The sequence below is a fragment of the Melopsittacus undulatus genome, chromosome 17 (assembly GCF_012275295.1).
Source record: "Melopsittacus undulatus isolate bMelUnd1 chromosome 17, bMelUnd1.mat.Z, whole genome shotgun sequence".
In the NCBI taxonomy this organism is placed as follows: domain Eukaryota; kingdom Metazoa; phylum Chordata; class Aves; order Psittaciformes; family Psittaculidae; genus Melopsittacus; species Melopsittacus undulatus.
In genome coordinates, this window is record NC_047543.1 from 3,490,324 (window position 1) to 3,517,544 (window position 27,221).

The window sequence follows — 27,221 nt, forward strand, 5'->3', positions numbered from 1 at the left end:
TCCCGGGATCCCGACGCCTGGATGGATCCCTTGGCACAGACAGAGCCGGAAAGCCAGGGTGTGGAAAAACACGCGGCGTTTATTCCAGTACAAAACCCAGTCCCACAGCCCCGCAGCCTCTTCACAGCACAAACGCTCCCCTCCGTGCAGGGGGGACACCCCTCGATGCAGCACCCCCGAACCCCCTTCCCCAGGGGGGATGCCGGGAGCCCCCAGCTGGGCCGGTTCCTCCCTCGCCCCGGGGGAGGCAGCTCGGGGGTGGGAGACGCGGCGGTTCGGGGTGCAGGGCTGGGATCCCCACGCCGCAGCAGGCTGGACTGGTTTCGGCGGGTGGGAGCCGGCCTCCGGCCTTCCCCACCCGGTTTTACAGCCTTCATTGCCCCATCGCGGCAGGCAGGGCCCGGGGGGGTGCGGGGGTAGAGCGCACCTGGGGCCCCTCCTCGTAACCCCCCCGGCTCCGAGCCAGGCGGGGGGCAGCTCCGTGGGGCTGAGCCTTGACACCCGGCATCCCATGGGATCCCCCCTGCTCGGTGGGGCTGAGCCCCGGCATCACCGGGGAGCCCCCGTGCTCGGGGGTCCCTCCCCAGCCCACCTTTGGGGGTGCCTGCAGTTCAGCCCCCCTAAACCTGCCCCAGCAGCACAGGGGGTCCCCAACACTCCAGAGCCCCCTGGCTGCGGCTGGAGCCAGGCTTGGCTACTGAATTCCAGCGGGACACTGGAGTGATGCTACAGCAACACGAGGAGGGGCTTGAGCCCCACCTCTGGGGTTCCCTCAGGGGGTGAAATCCCAGCCAGGGGCTCCCAGAGGGAATTTTGTGCTGGAAAAGGCAAAAACCGGAGTCGGGGACGTCCTTCGAGAGCTGCGGGCAGCCCAGGTCACCCGAGTCCTGCGGGGGGACGGTTGGTGGCATTTGTGCCATGGGGCTGAGGACGCGTTCTGAGAGCCCCCCAACGAGACTTCACCTCGTGCTGGGTATATCCAGCCCCATAGCTTGTCCCCAGCCCCACAGCACAGTGGGGCTGCTGTCAGCCTCATTGCACACCAGTGGGGATGGGGTTCTTTGGGAGGTCCTACCCCCCCATCCCCATCCATAAGGCCCGCGGCCACAGCTTCGGCCCGAGATGTCCACTCTGCCCGAGTGGCAAAGCCTGGCTTCACCTTAATAAAATAATAATAATTAATAATATTAATTAATAATAATAATAATAATACAATCAAACCCGAACGTTTTGGGGCGCCCTCTGGGCACGGACCCCATTCGACTTCACCTCCACCTCTTCCCCCCAGACCTTGGGGTGCTCCGAGCCCGGGCAGCCCCCACCCAGAACCCCCAGGATGGGGCCATGCTGGGAGATCATCCCCCCTCAAATCTCCCCCCCTTTTCCCAGATTCCCAACTGGTGTGAACTGGTGCTGGCTGGGGGGCAGAGCCGGGGGAGCCCCGGGTGCCCTGAGCAGCCCCATCCCACCCGACCCCAGTGCTGCCCCCCAACACAACATCCCCCCACCCCCAGGCCCCAGTTTCAGCATCTCCTTCTGTATCCAAAGGGTTCTGCCAAAATCGGGGGGGGGGGATAAGACCCAAAAGGTCTAAAACCCAAACTTCGCGGTTCCCCAGCCAGGGGTGAAGGACAGAAATGGGGAAAGGGAACCGGAGGAGGAGAGATACGGGAGGAGCAAAGCTAGGGGATCCCTGCTTGGGGGATGGCCCAGGGAGGCACAGGGACCTGGGCAGGGACGGCTGTGGGGTCCGGGGGGGACAGGCAGCATGCACAGGGGTTCTCTGGAGACACGGGATGCGGGGGGGGGGGGGGGGGCAGCATGCACGGGGAGGAGGAGGGGGGGGGGGGGATGCAGCGGGGGTCCCGCAGCGCCGCGGTCCCCAATGGGAGGACGGCAGCAATGGGGGGGGGGGGGGGGTCCTCCGGGCAGCGCGGCCGCCCCGGGCCGGAGGAATGCGGCCGCCCCGGCTCTCCCGGGGCCGCGGCCGCCCGAGGCCGCGCTGGGTGTGGGAAAGCTGCAGGTGTGCGCTTGGGCAACCGCCCGCCGCGCACGCGCCCGCCCCGGCCCTCCCTATGGGGCGCAAGGGGGTTCACCCCCACACACACCCCCCCCCCGGGACCCACAGCGCGGCCCCACAGCGTCAGGGACCCCCCAACCCTGCGTGTCCCACACGGGTGCCGGAACCTGCGCGGTTGGCAAAGGGACAGGGCTGGAATGAGGGGGGGGAGCTGAGCCGGGAATGGTGACACTCATGGAAAGGGATATGGGGAGGGGGCCGGGGGGCTGGGGCTGCTCTCCCCAAGCAAAGGCTCCCGGGTTTCTCCTCTCTCCCTTTCTCCTTCCTCCCCTTTGGGCTGGACGTGCCCAGGCAGCGCCTCTCCCTCGGCTCCCATTGATGTTGCTCCCAAGCAGCCCCAGCGCCTGCCAGCAGCCTCCCGAAAGGAGAGATTTGGGAACCCGGGGGAGGACGGGGGGGAACCGGGGCGGGAGAACAGGAGCGGGACAAGTGAAACTGCCGCGGGGCAGCCTCGGCTCCAGCGCTCCCCACCCGGCACCGCCGTGCATTGTGTGTGTGTGTGTCCCCCTTGGAGCACAGGGTGCCAGCCCTGCGCCCTCCCATCCCACCCTATAACCCTTTGGAGACCAGCCCCAAAGGGACACATCCATCCCCCCCCCCCAACCCGGGGCCCTCCCCACCTCCATCCGTGTCCCCCCCGGGGCTCAGTGGCTCAGTTTGTGGGGGCTGCGTTCCCCCCCTCGGGCTCCCGCTTGCCTCCCTTGCCGGCCGACGGGTCCCCAGCGCCCTTGACCTCGGGTTCGGCCCCGTCTTTGCCCCCATCGTGTGTCTTCATGTGCTTGCCCAGGTGGTCGCTGCGCATGAAGACCCGGCCGCAGACGGGGCAGGCGAACTTCTTGGCTCCGGTGTGGGTCTGGAGGTGCCGCTGTAGCTCATCGGAGCGGGTGAAGCGTTTGCCGCAGAAGAGCCAGTTGCAGACGAAGGGTCGGTCTCCGCTGTGCCACCGTAAGTGCGCTTTGAGGTGGGACGTCTTGGCGTAAGCCTTCCCGCAGCCGGGAATGTGGCAGTTGTGTAGGTGCTTCCGTTTCACGCCCTCGGGGCACGGACCCCCCCTTTCGGCCTCCTGGCAGTTGGGGCAGCGGCACGCAGCCTGCCCCCCGCCCCGAGGCACCGCACGACGGGCACCCTTGGGCCTCCCACCGCCTTCCACCTCCGGCCCGCGGGGCTCGGGGGGACCCTCCAGCGCCTTCGCCCCCTCCGCTCCCAAGAGATGCTGGGCTGGGGGGGGCAGCAGATGGGCAGGGGGAGCGCAGAGCTGGTGCTCCCCACCCCCGTACCCCCCGAGGGCCGGTGGCAACCCGGGGTGCCCGGGCACCTGCAGCCCCCCGCCTTGCCCGGGGGGCAGCTCCATCCAGCTTGCTCCGGCGTGGAGGTCCCACCAGTTGACGCCTCCTTCTTCACCGGGGGCACCGGGATGGGGGGGCCGAAACCAGGGCTCGTAGGGATGCGCCATGTCCGGAGGAGCGGCCGGTAGCAGCTTGGTGTAAGCACCGGGGGCCGAGGGGCCGTCGCTGGGCAGCTCTAACCGCGGGGGGCCATGCGGCTCGTAGGTACCGGGATTGGCGAAGGCGACGTCGTCCGGACCCACCAGCGGCAGCTCCGGGGGGGGCGGTGGGTTCAGCGGGGTGGTGAATTCGGCGGCGGCCGCCGCGGCGGTGCCGGTGCCGGTGCCGTGGGGCTGGAAGGGCTGCAGCGGCTGCAGGTCCAGGTGGCTCGGGGAGGAGCGGGGCGCATCCGAGGGCTGAGTCCCCAGTGAGCCGCAGACCGCTGTGAGCATTGCCGAGCGGCGCGGGGCGGAGGCGCAGGCAGACCTGGGGGCCAAGGAGGGGTGGGGAGAGAAGAGCTGCGTGAAAAGGGGGGGCACGCACACACCTCCTACACCCCCCTTACCCCTGCGCACGCCGGCACCAGGTCCTATCCTGCACCGCCATGCACCCCATCACCAGAGATTTGGGGGACACCCCAGTCATTCGAAAGGGGTTCTGTGCTCTACAGCCCGGTGTGATAACAGGATAGTGGCACCAGGTAGGGGGGTACCCCTTAGCACCCACCCCTGTGTGTCTATGGACCCTATGCCAGAGCCGGTGCTGGTGGGTCACTCTTGTGGCCCAAAGGGGTCGGTGCCTAAGTCCAAAATCCAACAAAACCACCACCATCTCCCTTGTCACCCCCCCAACCGTGTCACCCCAACACAATTGGGGTCCCTATGGCGACACGAGCAGTGTCCCCAAGCCAAGGGGGAACACAGCGTCCACGAGGCCACCCTGGCTCTCCCACGTCTCAGCCACACTGGGAAACCATCCCCCCCATCCCTGCTCCTGCCCCAAGCCCCTGGCCCGGCTCCGAGCCCCCAGGCTGCCAAAGGGGGGAGCAGAAGGCACCCCGCATCCGCGGGCCGGTGACAGCAGGATGGGGGAGCGGAGCCGGCTGCGGGGCGGCAGCTGAGCCCCGGGGCTGAGCCACCGGCAGCGCTTTGAAGCCTGGCTCCGGGGCTGCCTCTGCCTGCGGCCCCGGACCCCCGGGGGACAGCCGTGGGTGCAGCCGCGGACCCCCCGGCACCCACTGCCTGCCCCATAGAGCTCCGTGACTCACCGGAGCTCTGCAAACCCCACTGGGGACGGGCCCCACCCCGGTGTCGAAATCCACCTGCCGCCACCGGCTCCCGCCCCCCGACTTCCCACCGGCGCCGGGGGGGAGCAGAGGGACCCCCCCACAGTCTGCAGCCCCTCCCAGTCCCCATCACCCCTACTCCATCCCCTCTGGCTCCCGGCCACCAGAGTGGGATGGGGACAGAGCCTCAAGGAGACCCCCCGAGGGATGCTGAAAGCTTTGGGGTGGGGGACTCCCTGTGCAAAGGGGCCAGACCCTCACTGCCTCCCAATCCCCAGTGTTATAAGCCCAGAGAAGGGAGGGGGTCTCCAATGGTGAAGACACCCCCCACCCCAATTGCATAGGGACAGTGTTTTCCCCTGCCAGAGGGGACAGGGGGACCCCAAAGGGAGCTGGAGTGGGAAGGGGGGTAAAATCCCCCCAATAGGATCCTCCCCATCTGTGCTACCAGCACCTGTGGGTGTTCGGCCTCGAGGCAGGGTGGTCGCGGGTGGGATGAGCCCTCAGGTCCTGGCAGCCCGAGCAGGTTTAGGGGCTCAGCTCTGCCCACCCCAATCCTGGGGGATGTGGCACCAATTTTGGCTCCTGGGAACCATCCCTGTCTCCTGGGGATGCCAGTGCGGTGAGAGAGGGCTGTCACTAAGCTTCCTGCTCCCTATGGGGGCAAGATTGGGGTCACAACCATAAAACCTCATGGTGACAGCATGTCATGGGGCTTTGGGGTGCCAGCTGGCACTGCACAGGGTCCCCCAGATCTGGGGACAAAGGGGATGTGGCACGGATGTCCCCCAGCTGTGACAAGAGGAGAAGGGACCCCCCTCGAGTCCGGGCAGGTCCCACTGGACCCAGAACCAACACAGCCACACCACAGCGAGCTCCGGCTACCCCGCTTCCAAACGTGTGTCCCTGCCCCAGCACCGAGCCCCCCAACCAGGTCCCACCGTCCCCACTGCAGCTACACCATTCCCTGCTCCGCAGCCAGGAGCAGGGACCAGCTTTAGGTTGGGATGGGGGGGCTGGAGCAGCGGCTGCCCCTGCCCCGCGTGGAGGCTCCCGGGGCAGTTTTCCATCCGGGAATGACAACAAAAAGTCCCCGAGGAGCTCCCGGCGTCCCCCTCCCTGGCGACGCTTTGGCCATTTCACCGCAGGGAAACTGAGGCACCGGCGAGTGAAGCGTCCCGTGAGTCACGGCCCGGGCCCCGTCTCCCGCCCCGCCGGTGCCTCGCCCCGCGGCGGGGCTGGGCAGGAGGCGCTGCCCGCACCCCGGCCCCGACCCACGGAGCCCCGACGGGGGGGTCCGCAACGGCGGCGGGGCCGGGGGACGCGGGGTCGGGGTGATGCTGCGGGGCTGGGGGTGATGCTGTGGGGCTGGGGGGGATGCTGCGGGGCTGGGGGTGATGCTGCGGGGCTGGGGGGGATGCTGCGAGGCTCGGGATGATGCTGCGGGCTCGGGCAGGGAGGAGGACGCCGTGGGTTGGGGTAAGCAGGGGGATGCTGTCGGTTCGCCGCGCTCACCCCACCGCCCACCGCCCAGCACCGCTCCCCGGTACCGAAGCGAAACTCCCCGAGGCTTTGTTACGGGGCGGAGGGACGGGACGGGACGGCTCTGATCGCAGCGGGGGGAACGGGAGAGGGGACAACCCCCATAGCAACCTCGCACCGGCGCTGGGTCCCTGCCCCGGGGGAAAGGGCTCCGCGCTGTGAGTTAATGGGGGACGGAGAGAGGGCGGCGGGGGCAGCGCAGGGGCCGGGAGCCCCGGGGCTCGGTGGCCAGTGGACGCGGCTGGGCGGCAAGCAAAGACTTGCCGGGGCTGGGCTGGGCTGGGGCGCGGAGCCACCGGCAGCACGTTCCCAGCCGCCGGCCGGTGGGGGCGGCCGCGGTAACCCTGACCCGGGCCCCCCATTGGGGAAGGGGGGATCCCCCCTTGTCCTTCCCCACCCGCCGCCCCCCGCTCCCTCCGTCCCTCCCTGCTGCGGGGCCGGGCAGTGCCGGGGGGTACGTACGGGTCTAAGGGCGGCGGTGGGGAGGTCCCGGCGGGTCCGTCCTCATCGGCGTGGAGCGGGCGCTGCCTCCCGAGGGGACCCCGAGGGACCCGCGCGGCTCCCCAGGGACCGGGCACCCACTGGGCCGGGCGAGCAGGAATGGCCGGGTCCCAGCCCGGCGCCCGGCTCTTCCCTCCTCCCCACCGCCCAGCTCCACCCTCCCGGCCCAGGTGATTTTAACCCTTGGAGGCAGAGCCCCAGCCCCGCCGCTTGACAGGAGCCAGGTCCCGGTCCCAGGATCCGGTCATGAAAGCGGAGGGAGGGGACGGGAAGTTCGCAGCAGACACCGCAAACGAGGGGGGTAATTAAAGAAGAAAGACACAACCGCCTCCCTCCCGCGCCTGTGGCCGCCTCCCTCCTGCCAACCCCCTCGACGGGGACCCCCGGGCACCCCCCGCCTGGCCCCGGGTGGTGCCTGCCGGCTTCTGCCCCCAGGGTTGCGCCCCACAGCGTTTGGGGAGCTCGGAGCCCCCTTTGCGGCTGTACCATAGGATTAAATGGGATGGGGACAGGCACAAGGGGATGCGTTTTGGGGGCAGAGCAGGGCTGGTGGCAGGATACTGATGGTGGATTTGGGGATATCCTGGCTGAGCTTGTCCTCACTGGGGGTGTCAGACCCTCCCAGCTCCCATGTCCCCACCACCAATGCTGCCAGCACAGGGGGGTGCCAGGAGGGAGAAGCCCCAGGAGATGCCAAGCAGCAACGCCCCCAACACTTAACCACGGGGGCATCGTGTCCCCATTCCCATGGCCACAATGCCCAGGCCCCCATTGGGACCCTCGTGGGCCTGGTGGAAGCCAACCCCCCTCCAAAACCCATGGGAGAAGGTGCTGGTGCCTCGCTGGAGCTGGGATCTGGGCCGATGCCGCATCTCCCGGCGCTTGCCAAGCACCCGGCCGGGCGGAGGGCGCGGAACTCCTTCGCCTTAGGGAAAAGCTCTCCTGGTTTTCATCATCCCAGGGATGGCTCCACCGTCACCACCGAAACGCGGCTGCATGTGGGGTGAGCGTGGCCCCATGGCTTGGATGGGAACCCTGGGATGGAGACCCCGAGGTGGGGACCTCGGGACAGGCGGCTTGGCTGCACACAGATGGTGGTGAACACCCACTCTGGTGCTCTGCAGGGCACATGGGGGATGCAGAGGGACCACAACCCCAGGGTCTCGCTGCCTTTCCTCCCCTGCGCCTGCCTGAGAAGCGCTGGGGGCCGTCCCCGTGGCTGTGGGGCAGGGGATGCTCCGTGCTGGGGACACCCCAGCGCTGGCTCTGGGGCCAGGGTGGTGGCCATGGACTCCCCGGCTGCCTCGTAGGCGCCGCGCTGCAGCCACAGGAGCTCTCCGGGGCAGGGAGCAGTTTTCCCATGTAGAGCTCCCTGCACTGGCCGGACGGATCCCAGTCTCGATCCCAGTCCCGATCCCAGTCCCGATCCCAGTCCCTATCCCAGTCCCGATTCCAGTCCCGATCCCAGTCTCCCCATCCTGGCTGTGCCGCCACAGGAAACAGGGACCCCATGGTGGGGACGCTGGCCTGAGTGTCCCCCGGTCCCCAGGAAGGATGTGTTGGGAAGTATCCCTGTGCTCCGGGGTCTCCTCCCAGTGCTCCAGGGACTGGTGGCTCAGGAGGTCCCCGGTACCGGTTGCTGTGGCTCCTCTCCCACTCATTCCCAGTGTGGCCTCTTCCCCCCCGCCCGTCCCCATGGAGGGGCTGCAGCATGGAAGGACGTGGGACACCAGGAGCCTCCTCCAGGGACAGGAGGAGTTGGGAAGTCCATGACCCACTTGTGCTGCTGGTTCCAAGCCCCAGAGATCCCTCGGGATGCTCCAGACCCATCCTCAAACACCGCTCCTGAGCTGGGGGAGGGAGGAAGGAGATGTCGGGAAGTGGTCGGGAACAGTGGGGGGGGGGGGGGGGGAGCTGAGAGCCTGCGGCTGGACGGGACCATGGGGACAATGGGGACAGGGGGGCTCCTGGGACCACCAATTGGAGGCAATCGCGCTGATGCTGGGGGGGGGGGGGGCACCTCCGAGTGTCTGAAACCCCGAGCAGTGCCTTGAAATTAGAGGTAATTACAGAGCCCATTTGCATCCATTGCAACGTGAGGCAAATGCTTCCAGTCCCTCACAGAAGCCACCCCCCCTGCTCGGGGGGACACAGGGGTGTTTCCGGGGGGGGGTGTCCCTGGGTCCCACTGGGAGCCTGAGTGAGGACCGGAGGGGTCTGTGCTCCCCAAAGCTACAGCCGGGACCCCCTCACCTCCTGCACCCCCGAACGGCACCGCCTTGGGGACACAAACACACAAGGCCTTGGATGCACCCCTATGGGTGATGGGGGGGTGAGAAGGGCTGCTATAGGGGAGGGGCTGTGCCGGGGGGGGACATAGCCCTAATGGCACAAGGGTGCTGGGGACACCCGTGTTCCCAGGGGAAAACAGGGGTGAGGGGATGAGGGATGGATGGACAAAGGGATGGATGGACAGAGAAGGAGAGGCCAGGGCCAGGGGGATGGAGGGAGGGAGGGAGGAGGGACGCCCCCCACCACAAGCCCCCCGAGAGGGTGTTGGGGGGCAGAGGGATGGCCAAGGACCCCCCCCCCCCCCCCCCCCCCCCGCCCCAGCCCCGGGGCAGAGGCTTCAAAGGGCTCCTGGCTCTGGGGACCGGACGCAATTTTCTTCTGATGCCATAAAACAAATTGGGGGGGGGGGGGGGGGCAGGGGGGGAGCGTGTGCATGCATGTGCGTGTGTGTGCGTGCATGTGCATGTGCGTGCGTGTGCGTGCATGCGTGTGCATGTGTGTGCATGTGCTGCATCCCTACGTGTGCACCTGCTGCCTGCATGCACTCCCACACTCGTGGGTGCTGAGGATGGTGCCCTGGGGGGGTTCCTGGGGGGGTCTGCAGCGGGTGCCGTGGGGCTGCGCTGTCTGCATCGCCCCAGCCTTGGGGGGAGCCCCAGGAGCAGCCGCAGGGCTTCAGACAGGGAGGATTTGGGGTGCCCCCCCCGGGCTCTGCACCCAGACAGCTCCGGGGGGGGGTGAGGCTGGGCTGGTGCTGTGGGTACAGCCGGGGGTGATGGCGGGTGCCGGGGGGGGCACCCCGAGTCTGCTGGGGTGGCACAGCAGGGACAGTGCTGGGTGCTCATGGCGGGGGTGTCACAGCCTCGGCTGAGCAAACCTGGAGAGCAGCACCAGTCTGGGGTCCCTCAGCCCAAACTGGGACGCAGTGGGCACCTCCAGGACAGGGTCCCAAATCCCCACTGCTGCTCCTGGAGCACAGCCCCATTGCTCCCACATGGGAGTCACTAAAGCCAGTGGAGGGGACGAAGTCCCATGGCATTCATGACCTGGGGACCAGTGTCCAGTGTGGGGTCCCTCAGACCCATTGCGGGGTCCCAAACCCTCCTGGCCGCTCCCGAAAGGCACAGCCCCATCACTCCCACATAGGAGCCATTAAAGCCAATGGAGGGGACACAGTCCCGTCCCCATCCCCATTATCCTCACTCCGCCCAAGCTGTGCCACCATGGGGACAGGGGCACCGGTACCGCTGCGTCCCGGGGACAGGCTGATGGCAGAGATATCTACCGGGATTATCGCGACGGGCTTCCCTGCCCGCGGTGCGTGCCCCGAGGGAGCGTTTCTCACCGGCAGCAGGAATTACTGTCGGGACTCGACCTCTGCGACGTGGCGATGGAGCTGGCGGCTCGGCAGGGTTAAACTGGGAGGTTTTAATTAGCCCCGGGTTAATCTCCCTGTTCTATCTGCGCCCAACCGGCCCCGGCTGTCACTCACCGTGTGGGGAAACCTGCCCGGCGCTGCGCACCGTGTGCGGGATGGGCTGTGCTGGGAATGGGGACATGGGGATGCACTGCGGGTGGGACACACGGATGCACCAGGGATGGGACACTGGGGACGGGGCATGTGGCTGTCCTGGGAATGGGACGTGGGGATGCACCTTGGATGGGGACATGCAGATGCACTGGGAATAGGGACATGGGATGGATGCACCAGGGAGAGGGACATGTGGATGCCACAGAAGACAGGGCCACACAGGTCCTCCCACTGCCACCTTCCCCCCGCTGCAGGGCTGTACCAGGACCCCCATGGGGTCCCCATCCTGCTGTCCCCATGCCCGGTGATCCTCAGAGCCTCCACAAAACATCTTTAACCTCACAGAACCCATTGCAGCAGCTCCGGAGCTCGGCCGGGAGCGGGGCCGGGACGTGCCGTAATTGCTGTAATTGAGCGTGGGTTTGGGAGCGGGAGTGCAGCACCGGGTACCGGGTACCTCCTCCGGGTCTCTCAGTCCTCCCATTGTCCCCATGTTCCCATGCCCTTGAGTCCCTGTGTCTCCACGTCCCCGTATCTCCATCCCCAGCCTGTGTGCCTGTCCCCTGCCTCACTGTATGGACCTGTGCTCTCTGTATCCCCATGTCCCCATCCCAGCCTCGCTCTGCTGTCCCCTGTGTCCCTATCCCCTATCTTGCTGCACAAACCCTTGTCCCTCTGTCCCCATATCCTCATGTCCCTGTGTCCCCATCCCAGCCTGGCTGTGCCAGCTTGAGTCCCTGTCTCCTGTCTCACTGCACAAACCCTTGTCCCTGTGTTCCTGTATCCTCATATCCCCATGTCCCCATCCCAGCCCCGCTGTGTCCCTGTCCCCCATCTCGCTGCACGGATCCTGGTCCCTGTATCCCCATGTCCCCCTTATCCCCATGTCCCCCTTATCCCCATGTCCCTGTATCCCCATGTCCCCCATATCCCCATGTCCCTGTCCCCCCCCTGCTGCCATGGCCCTTTCCCAGGACGGTGGCAGGGATCGTGCCCGCGCTCGCGTCCGCGCCGGGCTCGGAGCCCAGAGCCGGCGTCAGCCCCGCCTGGGGACACTGAGGCCGGGAGGGGCAGGCTGGGGCTTGCCCCGGCAGCCGGGAGCCGAGCCCGCTCCGTGTCCCCTGGGCTCCGCTCTGGGCTCCGCTGCCTCCCGTCACCCGCCCGCGGTCACTGCATGGGGCCAGCGCCTCCACATCCAGCTCCGGGGTCCCCTCACGGTGATACCGGATGGGGACCCCCCCCCCCCCCCCTTCCCCGGGATGTCCCTTATGGGGATTGGAAATGGGATGCGGATCCCGCAGCACCGCGATGTACCCGTGTCCCACACACACGTCAGGACCGCGGCGCCTCCGCTGCATTGATTGATTGATTGATTGATTGATGAGCTTGGCCCTGGGGGTGTCCATGGGGTGCCCATTGGCTGACCCCCACCCTGGCGACCCTCAATGGGTCACCCCCCCCGCAGCCCTCCCCTTCCAGCCGGGATGAGGGCTCACGGCGAGCACCCCGAGGGGACCCCGCATGGGGCCGGGGGCTGAGGCGGGGGTCGGAGGCGCCGGTGCCAGGCGGTGAGTAAGCAGCAGCGTGAGGAGGGGAGGTAATTAAAAGGAAGGCACTCGCCACAGCAAGTTCCCACAAATGGAGGCCCCCAGGCCATAGACACTGCACAACAAAGCACCGAGCAATTATTTGGCTCCAGTGGGAGGTGCTGGTCCCTGTGGGGGCTGGAGCCCAGCTGGGCACCCCCGGGGCCCTGGCACCGCGGTGAGGGGCGCTGGGGGTGATGCGGGGAACCCCCTATCCCCAGCAGGGCTTTGGAACCCCTGTGGAGCTCGGGATGAGGATGGGGAGGGGGGGGTCACAGCTGCTGCGTACCCCGATCCCTGTGAGGGGACTGCGCACCCTGACCCCCCCCAACCACCCAAATCCCTCTGAAGGGACGGGGGACCCCGACCCCCTTCATCACCCCAGCTCCTGCGAAGGGATTGGGCACCCTGAGCACCCCAACCCCAATGAGGGGACTGGGGACCCCAACTGCTGCGAGGTGACAGAGCACCCCAATGCCCTCCGAGCACCCCAGCTCCTGCAGGGGACTGAGGACCAGGACCCCCCCCCCAGGACCTGAACCTCCCTGGAGGGGGATGGGGTCCTTCAGGCGCAGTGGGACTGGGTGCCCCCAGGCTTGGGGTGCCCCCAGGCTTGGGGTGCCCCGTCCTCCTCTCCCGATGTAGGGGAACCCTCTGCTCCACAGGCGCTGGAGCCCCCAGTGGCAATGGGGGGGGACGGACACGAGGGGTCCCGTCCCGGGACACCCGCACGGGCCTGCGGGGTCCCAGAAGAGGTCTTGGGGGGCGGGGGGGGGGGGGGGGGCGGCATTAGGACCCATGCGAGGATCCCCGAGACACCCCCGCGGCGACCCCGCTGTCGTCATCAGCCTTCAACGTCGCAGACCCGCCCCTCCAAGAGCCTTCGACCAATCAGAAGCGGAGTTCTGCCGTGTCTGGTCTTCCATTGTGTGTTCTGCCTGTCAATCAAACACGTATGGACCAATCGAGAGGCGGCTCTAGGGTGGCCCCGCCCACGAGGACATCCGCTTCAGCCCCCCTCTGAGGCTTGTCAATCAATCAGCGGGCGGTGACAGACTGAGCTCGCTTCTATTGGTCAGCGGTGCTGTCAATCAGAGCTCTGCCCTCCCATTGGGTCCTCGCTTCCGTCTGTCACTTCGGAAGGCCAGCGCCCATTGGTGGAGCTGTCACTCCATCACGTGTCCTATTGCTCGGGGGAGCTGCCCATCAAGCCCCGAGCCGCAGCGGATTGGCTGCCGATCAGACGTCTCGTTGTCAGTTGGCCAGCGCGCCGCCGAGCGGAACGCCGATTGGTCAAGAGGCAGCAGAAGGGGCGGGTCCCCAAGGGCGGTGCCCGGGCGGCCCCGGAGGAGGAAGATGGCGCCGTGAGCGGTCGGAGCCGCCGCCGCTCGGGCCGGTGTGTGCGGGCCCACGGCGGGGGGGGGGGGGGGGAGGGGGAGGGGACGGTGCCACGGAGGGGGGGGGGGCAGTGGAGGAGGCGGTGCCGGGGCCGGAACCGGAGCGCGGCCTTCACGGCCCGCCCTCTGCCAGCACCGGGCGGGCGGCGCTTCCGGGGCCGGGGCCCGGGCGGGGGCGGGCCCGCAGCCCTCAGCCCCGCCTCCCCGGGGACCGCGGGGGGGCTCGGGGTGCGGGGGGGGGCGGCCCCGTTCCGCTCTGTCCCTCGGGCCGGGTTCCGTTAGAGCCGTTTCTTGGCTGCGTCCTCGTTGGTCGCAGCCGGATCCCGGCACCGGGCACGGGGCGGGCACAGTTAAACCAGCGGCAGGAGGGCCCCGGGCCGCTTCACCCCCGGTTCGGCTCCGTTTCCTGCTGTTACCATGTAAATGGGCAGGTGCCGGCGCTCGTCCGTGCCCGGCTTTGAATCCTTCGTAAGCCCTCGGCAAGCAGATGGGGCTGGCACCGCTTTGTGCCCCCTGTGCCCGTGCGTCCTGAGCCCAGGTGGGGTTTGTCTCTCATGGATCTGGGGGGGCTGAGCCACCTTCGTGCTCAAGGGGTGCGTTAGAACCGTGGTGACTTGGATGAGTGCTGAGGGTCAGGAGTGTGCGCACCCCTGCACCCCAAAACCGGCTCCATCAGGCAGATGGGAGCAAAGCCTCCCTCCCGACTGGAATCTCCGTGTGTGTTTCCTCTCGGAAGGGTGCTGGGGGAAGGGAACAAGGAAATTATAGTGATCAGGTTTGAAATCAGGGTGTAAAACACACAGCATCTCTCCAGTCCCACCTGCACAGAGTGTTTTGGAGCTGTATAGGAGCCCCTGTGTGTCCTGAGGTAGGAATGAGCCTTGGTTGTGCTCATTGAGGAACATCATAAAGGCAACAGGAATCGCTCAGGGTTTGGTGGCTTTGCCACGGGTGAGGTGAGCGTTGTGGTGTGTGGGGATGGTTTCCATACAAAACCACTCTTGTGACGAGCTCAGCAGGAGGAGGATGGCTGGAGAAAAGTGCATTTTATGCATTAGTGCCATTGAAGTGTCTAAGGGAGAAGTCTTCTGTTTGCGGCTCGCCTGGGGGTTAGGGCAAGGCAAACTGGACCTGGAATAGATGGGCATGAATAAGTGTGTAACAGGGAGCAAGCAATGCTGCAGCATCAGACTCAGGAGGGTCTGTACCCCGCCCCCCCCCCCCCCCCCCCCCCCCAGGACCAATCCCAAAGCATTCCTTGCCAGTGGCACTGGTCCCGTTCCCAGTTCTAGCCTGGTTTCACTGCGCTGGGAGCAGGATTGTACCCTCAGGATGTGAAACTGTCACTGCTGCACTTGGGACCTGGGTCGGGCAAGTGAGAAACGGGTGGAGGGATTGCAGCTGTGGCTGCGGGCACACGGCTCTGCTCCCTCCATCATTATCCCTTGTTGTTGGCTGGGGTTAATGGGATCGCTCCTGGAATGTGCGTGTGTCTCCGGCCAGCTCAGCAGTGCCCTTTATTGGTAGCCAGGGCTGTTAATCCTCAGCAGTGCCCTAATTCTGCTGTGAAAGGGAGGGTGCAGCCATGGAGCTCTCTGGGGAGAAACCAGCCTTTTATCAGCAGCCAGCTCGGCTGGGCGCAAGCGTCCCATGCTTCCAGCCACAGCTTCCAGGGAATGGGATGCCCTTCGCTAAGGAATGGGGTTGGAATTCCCATGCGGTGCCGTCAGGGACTCTGAGCTGACCCTTCCCAAGGGATTTATGGGCTTGGTTCATGGCAGGGCTGTGGGAGAGCCTGGGGAGCAGCGAGGGGGGAGCTGCCTGCAGTGGGCAAGCGGGCTCCTTGGTGACCTGGCACGGGGCTCCCTTTCTCAGTGCTTGCTGTTTAGTGGAAGGCTGCGTGTTCCCAGGGAGATGTCTGGCTCGGGATGGATGAGGAGCTGAGGGCCTGTTTCCATGCGAGCCTTGCCTGCATCCCAGTTCCTGACAGGCTGCGGGATGGGGGAGACAGGAGAGTTTGCCAAAGATGTCAAGGATGAAACATCCTCCTTGTCCCAAACAAAAGCTTTGCAAAGGGTGAGGGTTTAGGAGTCTCTTTCCCTGGCTTTGCTGGCTTAAACCCTTCAAAAGAAGCTCTTGTAGCTGCCCCAGTGACAAGAAGAGCCTCAGCCTCGGTGTTACCACCCTGCAGCATTGGGGGCAGCAGGAGGGATGAGTGTTGGAGATTCCAGACTCAAGGAAAGGACAAAGGATTCCCCCCATCCTCACATTCTCCTTCTGGTCCCTTAAGTGCCCTTGAGTTCCATAGAGACTCAATGGTGTGGTGATGGGCTCTGCCAGCATGGGGCAGGTGAGGCTGCAGCTCACTGGAGCTGCCCCTTCCCTTTGCTGGCAAACAGAGGTCCCATGGAATGGAGGGAGGGAGATGATGGGATTTCTCTGGCCCCTTTATAACCTCCCCTTGCTGAAGGCTGTGAGTGTGTTTGGGGGATGCAGGGAGAGCCCCATGGGCATCGGGGCCTTGTGCTGCAGCTCTTGCTGCTGGGCTCACTCCTCCCTCTCTGTGCTTCCTCCTCCAGATCCAGAGGCAGCATGGCTGCGACTGCTGCCGTCAGCCCCAGTGAATACCTGCAGCCGGCAGCCTCCAGCGCCCAGGTGAGTGCAGGGCAGCAAACACTTGGAATTAAAACTGCCTGGGATACTCCAGGTTATGTGGTACCAGCATCACTGCAGGGCACTTGCAGCTTTGTGGAGGCTGTAAGAACATAGGCACATGAGTAAAAGGTGGTCCCCAGCCTGATGGCTGAAAGCAGCGTCAGGGGGTTCATTTAGACACACATGGGGAGTAATTAAGCAGCTGCTAACAAGGGGTGTCCCATTGGCATGGACTGGATCGCTTTTGACAGCGTGTGCCCTCTCCTTCACTGTGGCCGCATCTCCAGCTGTGTGGCACAAGGCCCTGTCTCTAACGTGGTGAGGCCACATCTGGAATATTGCATCCAGTTCTGGGCCCCTCAGCTCAAGAAGGACAGGGGATTGCTTGGAAGAGTCCAGTGCAGGGCCACAAAGATGATGAAGGGAGTGGAACAGCTCCCTTATGAGGAGAGGCTGAGGGAGCTGGGGCTCTTGAGCTTGGAGGAGACTGAGGGGTGACCTCATCAGTGTTTACAGATATGTAAAGGGTGGGTGTCAGGATGATGGAGCTGGGCTTTTTTCAGTGATATCCAGTGATAGGACAAGGGGCAATGGGTGTAAACTGGAGCATAGGAGGTTCCACGTTAACATCAGACAGAACTTCTTTACTGTGAGAGTGACAGAGCACTGGAACAGGTTGCCCGGGGGGTCGTGGAGTCTCCTATGTTGGAGATATTCAAGGCCCGCGTGGACAAGTTCCTGTGGGATGTACTCGAGGTTACCCTGCTCTTGCAGGGGGTTGGACTGGATGATCTTTGAGGTCCCTTCCAACCCTCGGGATTCTGTGTAACGTGCCCATCTCCTCCTTTGCCCCCCAGGACTCCCAACCTTCTCCTCTCGCCCTCCTCGCAGCGACATGTAGCAAAATCGGGCCCCCTGCAGCCGAAGCCGTCGTGACCCCTCCTGCCCCTCCTCAGCCAGCGCCACGCAAGCTCGTCCCCATCAAACCCGCTCCGCTCCCGCTGGGCTCCGGTAAGAACAGCTTTGGGATCCTGTCGTCGAAAGGGAACGTCCTCCAGATCCAGAGCTCTCAGGTCAGCGCCTCCTACCCCGGGGGGCAGCTGGTTTTTACCATCCAGAACCCAGCTGTCATCAACAAGGGCACCCGCTCGTCCACCACCAACATCCAGTACCAGGCAGTGCCCCAGATCCAGGCCACGGGGGGTCAGACCATCCAGGTGCAGCCCAACCAGATCCAGATTATTCCCGGCACCAACCAAGCCATCCTCACCTCTTCGTCTTCCTCTCACAAGCCCGTGCCCATCAAACCAGCTCCGGTGCAGAAGGCTGGTGCTTGCCCAGCGCAGGGCACGAGCAGCGTGCTCAAGTTAAGCGGTGGCAGCAACGTGACTCTGACCCTGCCTGTGAACAACCTGGTGAACGCTGCCGAAACGGGGGCCCAGGCTCAGCTCCTGGCAGAGAGCACCTCAAAACCCATCAAAAAGCCTCGGAAGAAAGCCATGGCACCTGCCCAGCCCACCACGGTGGCCGTGACCGAGCAGGTGGAGACCGTGTTGATAGAGACCACGGCAGAGAACATCATCCAGGCGGGCAACAACCTGCTGATCGTGCAGAGCCCGGCCTCCGGCCAGCCGGCCGTGGTGCAGCAGGTCCAAGTGGTGCAGCCCAAGCAGGAGCCGCAGGTGGTGCAGATCCCGCAGCAGGCCCTGCGTGTGGTCCAGGCAGCCTCTGCCACGCTCCCCACTGTACCCCAAAAACCCTCCCAGAACTTCCAGATCCAGACGACGGAATCCGCTCCTACCCAGGTACTGCCTCCTCCAGGGCTCTGCTGGTTCTGCTCTGAGCCCTCACCCGGGTGTTTTAGGAAGGTTTTTGGGAGCCAGTAGATTCCCAGCTTGGCATCCCCTTTAGGCATTGCTTGTGTGGATTCTCTGCTGTTTTAAGAAGGGTTGGGAGCACAGTTCTCTCGGCAGGACCTTATGAAGTGTCCCTTGGTGGCCATCTGCTTTTACCATAGGATCATAGAATGGGTTGGAAAGGACCTTAAGATCATCCAATTCCAGCCCCCTGCCATAGGCAGGGATGCATCACACCAGACCATGTCACTCAAGGCTCTGTCCAACCTGGCCTTGAACACTGCCAGGGATGGGGCATTTACCACCTCTCTGGGCACCCTGTGCCAGCGCCTCAGCACCCTCACAGGGAAGAACTTCTTCCTTGTGTCCAACCTGAACTTCCCTGGTTTCAGTCTGAACCCATCACCCCTTGTCCTGTCCCTGATGAAGAGTCCATCTCCAGCATCCTTGTAGCCCCCTTCACACACTGGAAGGACCTGTAGGAGCATAGTGTCCTTGGAAGCTCTGCTGTGCCACCAGCTGGGGTTGGGATGAGGCAGCCTGCTCAGGAGCTCTTGGGAGATGGGGGCTCCCAGTTGGACTGTGTCTTTAGCGTTGCCTTTGGCTGCAAGGCCAGAGCCGCCCTTTGCTGCCAGAAAAGGCTGGGACCTTCCTCCAGGAGGCCCATAAAGGATCTTTAGATGCTTGGACAGCTGCTCCTTGGCTCTTGGCAGGCCTGGGGTTGTGTGGGGAGGGTGGCGGGGGGGTTCTCCCTGCTGTCAGTGCCTGTTCTCATCCCTCTTCTCTCCCCTCCCCTCAGGTCTACATCAAGACCCCATCAGGTGAGCTGCAGACAGTGCTGCTCCAGGAAGCCCCAGCCATCACCGTGGCTCCATCTGGGACCTCTTGCAGCAGCCCCGTGTCCCGCAGCTCTGGCACGGGGGGGTCCAGCAGCACCAGCAGCAGCAGGAAAGCCCCAGTGCGCAAGGAGCGCACCCTGCCCAAGATCGCCCCAGCCGGAGGCATCATCAGCCTGAGTGCAGCACAGCTGGCGGCTGCAGCACAGGCCATGCAGACCATCAACATCAACGGCGTGCAAGTGCAGGGTGTGCCTGTCACCATCACCAACAGTGGAGGTGGGCTGTGCCGTGTGGGGCAGCAGGATGTGGAACACAAAGCCCCCGATGCTAGCAGCACTGTTCCGCTTTGCAGCTGGCTGATTATAGATTCATAAACAGACCCCTTTGTGCCCTGAGGTTTGAGTGTTGCTGGTTGTTCAATGTCATCAGCTTCTCCAGGAAGGCCCCGAGTGGTTCGTAGGCTGGTTCTTTGGTGGCTCTGCTGGCTGGTTCCAAGCCTGTCCTGGTTGAGCTGTGTCAGGGAGGGCGGGTTGGAGAGGCAGGCGCCTGCAGGGTCAGGGCTCTGCGGTTGTGCTGAGCTGCAGGACACGCAGGACACGTCTGAGGGCAGGGCTGAGCCCAGACCAGCTCTGGTTGCTCCTGAGCTCAGGGCAGGGGGAGGCTCAGCCCCTTGGGGTGAGATGGGTGTCTTTATTCTCACCCAGAATCATGGAGTGGTTTGTGTTGGAAGGGACCTTAAAGCTCCTCCAGCTCCACAGGATCCTTGTGCTCCCACAGGCAGGGACCCCTTCCACTGGAGCAGCTGCTCCAAGCCCCTGTGCCTTGAACACTGCCAGGGATGGGGCAGCCCCAGCTTCTCTGGGCACCCTGTGCCAGTGTTTCTCCCCAAGAGCTGGGACCAGCCAGGCACTGGGCTGTGGTGCACCAGGGCTTTCCCACCAGCAGCTCCTTCCAAAGACCACCCTGTCAGGCCCCAGGGCTGGGACATCTCCTGGCATCCGCTGGGTTCGATGCCTGCTGGTTTGGGCTTCCAGGAGAGCTACTTTCACACACACAGGCTCTGTCAGTGAGGGATCCCCATTCCAAGAGAGTGAACCCAGCCCCTCACCTCTGTGGGACAAGTGCCTTAAGGCAAAACCAGCCAGATGTGGCCAGCAGCTGGAGCAGTCTATGAGCTGCAGACAGCCACCAGCAGCAGCTCTGTCCTCCTGTCCTGCCCCACAAGCCTGCCCCAGCCCAGTGCTGTGGGTGCCATGGGGAGCCGAGGGCAGGGAGCTATGTCTCAGGGAGGTTTATCTGCTGTATGATCCAGACAGACCTGCTGCCTCGTGATGGTTTCTCCCTCAGCAGGAGCCCTGCCTGGGGTTTGCAGTTGGAAGCTCTTCTGTCTTGGCTTAACTAAAAGCTGTCAGCATAAAGCAGGGCCCAGCGTGGTTTCCTCCTCCTCCGCAGCCACCCTCCTGCTTTAAGAGGGTGCTTTAATTGCTGCTTTGCATGTGAACGTGGGGCCAGACAGGAGCGATGCCACAGGCAGATGTTGCTGCAGTGCCGCAGGGCAGGGCCTGTGCTGCAGCCCTGGCTGGGGAAGGGACAAGCAGGACCTGCTGTCTGCTGCCTGTGTGTGCAATGACTTGAGGCTGGTCCCAGCCCGGACACGGCAGCGCTCCCAAAGGGCTGCCCAGCCCTTCGGCTTCCCAATGGATACAGTGGGATGTGCTCTGCCTGCGCCCACCTCCCCTCTCTGCTCTCAGCCCTCCTTGGCTCCGCTCCCATCCCACTCCTTGTCCTTCCATTGCTCCGGGAGCAGCGATCCCGCTTGCTGATGCTGAACCCCCCTCCCCTTCCCTTCTTCTTCTTTGCAGCCCCCGTCACGGCTGCCGGGTGCTGTGCACGGCCCAGGCTGCCGCCTCCGTGGCCCCGAGCGTGGAGCGGCCCCTGTGGCTCCGGGGTAAGTCCCGTTTTTTTTGCTCAATATATTGCACGTTTTTTCAAAGTTTCTTTTTTTGTTTCCTCTTTGGTCCTTGCCCCACCCCGAAGGGTCAAAAATAACCAAAAACTTTGAAAAACCGCACAGTATATTCAGAAAAAAAGGGACTTACCGGCCCCCCCCCCAACCCCCATCCCAAAACCTGCCCCCCGGGGGGGGCTCAGCGCGTGGCAGGGCAGTGCTGCATGCGGGAATGGGGGCTTTGAGACCTGGGGTGTCCCATCCCATTTGCAATGGTGGTGGTAGTGGGGGGGTCTTGCCTCCATCCAGCCATCTCCAGAGGGTTGCAGCTATGCCCAAGTGAGGAGCAGGGGTTGGATGTATGGGTGAGAGCAGAGGGGCAGTGTCTGACTCCCCCTTTTCCTCCGCAGGCCAGCAGCAGCTCACTGTGCAGAACGTGTCCGGCAGCAACCTGACCATCAGCGGCCTGAGCCCGACCCAGATCCAGCTGCAGATGGAGCAAGCGCTGTCCGGAGAGGCTCAGCCTGGGGAGAAGAGGCGGCGGATGGCGTGTACCTGCCCCAACTGCAAGGATGGGGACAAGAAGTGAGTGTGGAGCAGGACAGGGGAAGCCCTGCGGGACCAGCACCTGTCCCTGAGGCTAAGGAGGTTGAGGGAGGGGATTCTCCCCCTTTGCTTTGCTCTGGGGAGCCCCCTCTGCAGCCCTGATCCAGCTCTGGGGCAGCAGCACAAGAGGGACCTGGAGCTGTTGAATGAGGCCATGGGGATGCTGCAGGGCTGGAGCAGCTCTGCTCTGGAGCCAGGCTGAGAGAGCTGGGCTGGGGCAGCCTGGACAAGAGAAGGCTCCTGAAGGGGAGACCTGAGAGCAGCTCCAGGGACTAAAGGGGCTGCAGGAAAGCTGGAGAGGGGCTTGGGACAAGGGCTGTAGGGACAGGCCAAGGGGAATGGCTTGAACCTGCCCGAGGGGAGACTGAGCTGAGCTCTTAGGCAGAAGCTGTTCCCTGTGAGGGTGCTGAGGTGCTGGCACAGGGTGCCCAGAGAAGCTGTGGCTGCCCCATCCCTGGCAGTGCTCAAGGCCAGGTTGGACACAGGGGCTTGGAGCAGCTGCTCCAGTGGAAGGGGTTGGAGCTGGAGGAGCTTTAAGCTCCCTTCATCCCAACCCATTCCACGCTGTTCCTCCGCAGGACGGGCGATGCAGGGAAGAAGAAGCACATCTGCCACATCCCCGAGTGCGGGAGGACCTTCCGCAAGACCTCTCTGCTCCGTGCCCACGTGCGCCTGCACACGGGCGAACGTCCCTTCGTCTGCAACTGGGTGTTCTGCGGCAAGCGCTTCACACGCAGTGATGAGCTGCAGCGGCACGCGCGCACGCACACAGGTCTGAGCCCTCGGATGTGCTCCCACAAGGACTGGGATGATCCCAGCCCACCATTGAGTTATCTTGGGGGGGGGTCTCAGCTGCTTCTGGCCATGGGGGACATGGGAAGGGGCTGCAATGGGGAGCGGTTGTAGGGGTGGCGGTGGGTGCAGGGATGTGGTAGCAGTCACCTCCTGACCCACAGTTGCTCTTCCCCGCAGGTGACAAGCGTTTCGAGTGTGCGCAGTGCCAGAAGCGCTTCATGCGGAGCGACCACCTCACAAAGCACTATAAAACCCACCTGGTCACCAAGAACTTGTAGGGCCTGGAGCTGCCCCACGGCCGAGCGGACAGAGCCCAGAGCCAGGGGTCCCCATGCAGCAGTGCCACGGAGAGGAGCCCTCGGGGACATCCTCCTGCCCTTGGCCGATGCCACCACGCAGCAGCAGCAGCAGCAGCCGCTTCCATAGGGGGCGAGGGGCTGAGCATCCCTGCGGATCCAGCAGCATTCTGGAGCCGGGTACGGAGGGGACTGCGCACGCCGGTGCGGGCGGGCTGGGAGAGGCTCCACAGCACATTCCTACTTTATATTTAAAGTCTATAAATAGCTATAAATATCTATATAACCCCTTTGGAAGGTCCCTTTTTTCTATGGAGATCGTTGCCTTACGCTCCCCGCTCCCGATGACGAGCACTGTGTATTGTGAGCACTCTTTGGAATCTATTTAATTTCTGCTGCCCATTTTGCCCCCTTTTCTCCTAACATTGCCTTGTTTTCCAGCACTGAAGACTCGTTTTTCCTTTCCCTCCGATGATTTCGCTCTCCCCACTTCCCCTTTCCCAAGTGACGCGGCATTTCCTCACCGATTCTGGGACGTGAGTCCCTTTCCCTCCCCTGCTGCCCGCCAGCCTGTGTATAGTGTACATTGTACCATAGATTCTATTGCTTTTGTGTTTTACTACGTGTTTCAGAAAGAAAACCAATATGGCTTTGTTATTTTTGAGCTTTTAAATTAAACCAAATCCACTTTATTTTGGAGTTGTAACCGCCCGGGGTTGTTTCCTGCAGGAGGCGACAGAGCTCTAACATTCCATGAGCTGGAACCATGGAGCCAGCCGGGAGCTTTGCTAAATAAAGGTAGTCACCAGAGTGTCTGCTCCCAGGGTCCTTGCTCTCTCCTGAGCTGGCACCGTGCGGGACCAGGGCACCAAAGAGCTTCCTCGGCCAGAAACCAAGTGGGTTTATTAACAGGAATCCCCAATATTGCTGGAAATGAAGTGATTTACAGGGAAACAGGCCCGGATGAGCGGAGCTGCTGTGTGTGGGAACAGCTCTACCCCCAGGGCTGCTGGGACACCAGCCCTTATCCCTGCCAGTGCCCATTCCTTGCTGCTGGAGCGAACAGGACATGTGGCCACAAGCTCTACCACCATGGGGCTAACCCAGTTGGCATCTGCAGGGTGAATCCTCCAGCTGCAGCCCCTCTATAACCACGAGGACACGATCCCAACATCCTGGTCCATCCCTCCTGCTCTCCCATCTGCGGCACCAGACAGAGCTCCAGACTCATCCCCTCCGTGTGGACCTCAGCTGGGTCTCAGCTCACTCCATCTTCTCCACCAGCTCCTTCCTGGCGGACCAGGACGCGTTGCACTTGCACTGGAAGGGGTCCCTGCCCGTGGCAGGGGTTGGAGCTGGACTCGCACCGTGCTCCCCATGGGGGCACAGGGATGTGCCCCTGCCCCATACCTGCCGCAGCGCCGCCTGGGAGTGGGGGGCTCTGGAGTCCTGCTCCCCCCGCTTGCCCCAGCTGTGTCCCTATTGCTCCCATCCCCATTGCCCCCACTCTGTCCCCATTGACCCCCCCTCCCCTCAGCTCCATGTCTTGCCCCCACTTCCCTCGTCCCCAGTGTCCCCATATCCCCACATGTCGTTGTCCCCCCTCCCCCCCCCCCGTGGGACGCTGTACCTTTAAGAGCCCCTCTGTGGGTCTGTTTACAGCCCTCGCACTCCTTCCGGGTCTCTGCGTCCCGCCCCCTCCTCCTCCTCCAATTGGCTCCAAGCTCTCCGTGTCCGTCACTGCGAAGGGCGCTTCCTATTGGCTGTCAGGAGAGGCGGGGCATGGCCGTGGACGGTACCATTGCGGAGCCGCTGCGCGGGGGGGGTCCGGTTGGCTCCGCTGGGCTCCGCTCGGCGCCCGTCGGCCGGGATGGACCTGGGCCCGCTGCGGAAGAGCTACCGGGGGGACGAGGAGGTGCGGACAAGGGGGGGGAGAACGGGGGGGGCGCTGGGTCCCTGCTCCAGCTGTGACCCGGGGCCGCCGTGCCCCCCCCGCCGGAGTGACCCACACACGTGCTGGTAGTGACCATGAGGATGGGGTGTCCCCCCCCACGTGCTCATTGTGCCCCTGTATTGGGGTGACCCCCCCAGGCTGCCCCAAAGGACCCGGGAGTTCCCCCCCTTGCCCTGGAGTTGGGGTCACCCCATCCCCTGCATGCATCACCCGGGGGGGGGGGGGATCCGTGTGTTGGCCGTGCCCTTGTCCGTGCTGCCCCCCCCTTCACGGTGTCCCCAAAGAGTGCCCCCCCCCCCATTCACGGTGTCCCCAAAGGGTGCCCCCCCCTTCACGGTGTCCCCAAAGGGTGCCCCCCCCATTCACGGTGTCCCCGGTGTCCCCAGGCCTTCGAGGAGCAGCACTTGGCCTCCCGTGACCCCATCCAGCAGTTCCGAGCCTGGTTCGAGGAGGCCGTGAGCTGCCCGGACATTGGGGAGCCCAATGCCATGTGCCTGGCGACCTGCACCAGGTGAGGAGGGGGGGGCACGGACCCTGCCCCTGGGAACGGGATGGGGTGGAGAGGTGAGAGCAGCAGCACCACATGGAGGGAGGGGATTGTCCCCGTGCACCAGGGATGTGAGCCCATGGGGATGCTGCAGGGCTGGAGCATCCCTGCTCTGGAGCCAGGCTGAGAGAGCTGGGCTGGGGCAGCCTGGACAAGAGAAGGCTCCTGAAGGGGAGACCTGAGAGCAGCTCCAGTGCCTGAAGGGGCTGCAGGAAACCTGGAGAGGGGCTTGGGACAAGGGCCTGTAGGGACAGGCCAAGGGGAATGGCTTGAACCTGCCCGAGGGGAGACTGAGCTGAGCTCTTAGGCAGAAGCTGTTCCCTGTGAGGGTGCTGAGGCGCTGGCACAGGGTGCCCAGAGAAGCTGTGGCTGCCCCATCCCTGGCAGTGCTCAAGGCCAGGTTGGACACAGGGGCTTGGAGCAGCTGCTCCAGTGGAAGGGGTTGGAGCTGGATGAGCTTCCAGGTCCCTTCATCCCAACCCATTCCATGGTGTCTCTATGATCCCCTCTGCAGGGATGGGAAGCCCTCGGCCCGCATGGTGCTGCTGAAGGGCTTTGGGCAGGATGGGTTCCGCTTCTTCACCAACCACGAGAGCCGCAAGGGGAAGGAGCTGGTGAGGCTGCAGCCATGGGGGATCCAAGGGGGGGTCCAGGGGGGGAACACCGGGGCTGTGCCTCAACTTGGGTCCTGCACCGCGCACCTTTGAGGTCCTCTGGTCGCTCATATCTTCTCCCCATTGCTTCCCAGGATACAAATCCCTTTGCCTCCTTGGTCTTCTACTGGGAACCCCTCAACCGGCAGGTGAGTTGTGTTCCGCAGGGATATGGGGAGCAGGGGGAGCACCCATAGGTCAGGCCCTCGGCACATGGGTGCTCCACACTTGGGGTGGGATTCTGCGGCTCCCACTTGGATGGGGGGGAGGAGACGTGATGGGGGGTTCCCATTATAGGGGGGTGGGGGCAGCTCCTCCCTTGGGGTCCATGTGGCCCCGTTGATGGGGTGATGGGTCCCGGCACAGGTCCGGATCGAGGGCTCGGTGAAGCGGCTGCCGGAGGAGGAATCGGAGCGGTACTTCCATTCCCGGCCCAGGAGCAGCCAGATCGGGGCTGTGGTCAGCCGGCAGAGCACCGTCATTCCGGACAGGGAGGTGAGCAGCCACCCCATTCCCCATGGAACAGCCCCGGGAGCTCCAGCGCTTCCATCCCATTCACCCGCTTCCCCTGCAGTACCTAAGGAAGAGGAACGCGGAGCTGGAGGAGCGGTACCGGGACGCGCCGGTGCCGAAGCCGCCGTACTGGTGAGTGCCGGGGCTGTGGTGCGGTGCTGGTGCCCACCAGAGCCCACTGAGCCCCATGTCCTGTGCCAGGGGGGGTTACATCCTGCACCCGGACGTGGTGGAGTTCTGGCAGGGGCAGACCAACCGCCTGCACGACCGCATCGTGTTCCGGCGGCTGCGGGACGGCTCCGAGCCGCTGGGTGCCATGAGCCACCGCGGAGAGGGCCCCTGGGTCTTCGAGCGCTTCTCACCCTGATGCATTGTCCGTGCTTATCCCTTGGGAATGGGGTCGGAAGCTGCCCTGCCCCGTGCCCGGTGCTGTGGGGGGGGGGGTACTGAGGGGGGTGGCTCTGTTCCAGCCCCATTGCCCGGCTCCTTCTTGCTTAATTCATCATGTTCCTGGTTGTGGATGGACCAAGACAGACCTCAGTGATCCCCCCCCCATCACTGCCTCGTGTTTAGTGTGCAAGAAGTGATTTAATTGTACAATAACTTATTCAATCGTGGCATTAACGCCAATGCTGGCATTGCCAGCACCGTACCCCATCTCCCTGTAACCAGGGGACCCCAACTTGGGGGTTCCTCTCACTGTTTCCTCCCCTTCTCCAGCTGCTTGGCCGAGCTTGGATGTAATAAATCCCAGTCATTGCAGTGCTGTGTGCTGGCTCTGGTTAATATTTACCCACACGGGGCTGGGCTGTGCGCTCCAGAGCCAGTGCAGCCGGGGCGATCCTGCCCCATGGGGTGCTGCAGCCCTTGGTCCGATGGGTCACATCCTGCCATCACGTTCTCCCTCCCTGGCTCCATGTTTGCTCTCCCGGTCACTGGCTCTCAGGGCAGGATCATGCCCCATGGATGAGGATCCCATTGGGGTGGGTGGCAGTGAGAGGGGATAGTGGGGCCAACACG

General features: G+C 64.3%; 3 protein-coding genes across 6 annotated transcripts; 2 read left to right on the plus strand and 1 right to left on the minus strand.

The window, feature by feature from the left end:
• Positions 1-60: 60 nt before the first annotated feature.
• Positions 61-10,424, minus strand: SP6 (Sp6 transcription factor). 2 transcript variants are annotated; one of them, XM_034070022.1, is made up of 3 exons: positions 10,371-10,424; positions 2,701-3,891; positions 61-1,159 (listed from the first exon to the last, which is right to left on the minus strand). In XM_034070022.1, the coding sequence occupies exon 2, from the start codon at positions 3,855-3,857 to the stop codon at positions 2,733-2,735; it is 1,125 nt and encodes a 374-aa protein (XP_033925913.1). In that variant the 5' UTR covers positions 3,858-3,891; positions 10,371-10,424; the 3' UTR covers positions 61-1,159; positions 2,701-2,732. The 2 variants fall into 2 exon arrangements, with proteins under 2 accessions (XP_033925913.1, XP_033925912.1); XM_034070021.1 differs by lacking the exon at positions 10,371-10,424 and adding an exon at positions 6,695-6,876.
• SP2 (Sp2 transcription factor) lies at positions 7,590-22,689 on the plus strand. 3 transcript variants are annotated; one of them, XM_034070018.1, is made up of 7 exons: positions 7,590-7,736; positions 16,119-16,194; positions 17,052-17,999; positions 18,850-19,165; positions 21,248-21,422; positions 22,022-22,215; positions 22,416-22,689. In XM_034070018.1, exons 1-7 carry the CDS (start codon positions 7,597-7,599, stop codon positions 22,514-22,516), a joined length of 1,950 nt encoding a protein of 649 aa, XP_033925909.1. In that variant the 5' UTR covers positions 7,590-7,596; the 3' UTR covers positions 22,517-22,689. The 3 variants fall into 3 exon arrangements, with proteins under 3 accessions (XP_033925909.1, XP_033925910.1, XP_033925911.1); XM_034070019.1 differs by lacking the exon at positions 7,590-7,736 and adding an exon at positions 13,041-13,538; XM_034070020.1 differs by lacking the exon at positions 7,590-7,736 and adding an exon at positions 13,973-14,077.
• A 1,638-nt stretch (positions 22,690-24,327) lies between these two features.
• PNPO (pyridoxamine 5'-phosphate oxidase) lies at positions 24,328-26,963 on the plus strand. Its single transcript, XM_034070358.1, has 7 exons — positions 24,328-24,449; positions 24,875-24,999; positions 25,550-25,649; positions 25,784-25,837; positions 26,055-26,183; positions 26,263-26,333; positions 26,403-26,963. The coding sequence occupies exons 1-7, from the start codon at positions 24,405-24,407 to the stop codon at positions 26,566-26,568; spliced, it is 690 nt and encodes a 229-aa protein (XP_033926249.1). The 5' UTR covers positions 24,328-24,404; the 3' UTR covers positions 26,569-26,963.
• The last annotated feature ends 258 nt before the right edge of the window (positions 26,964-27,221 follow it).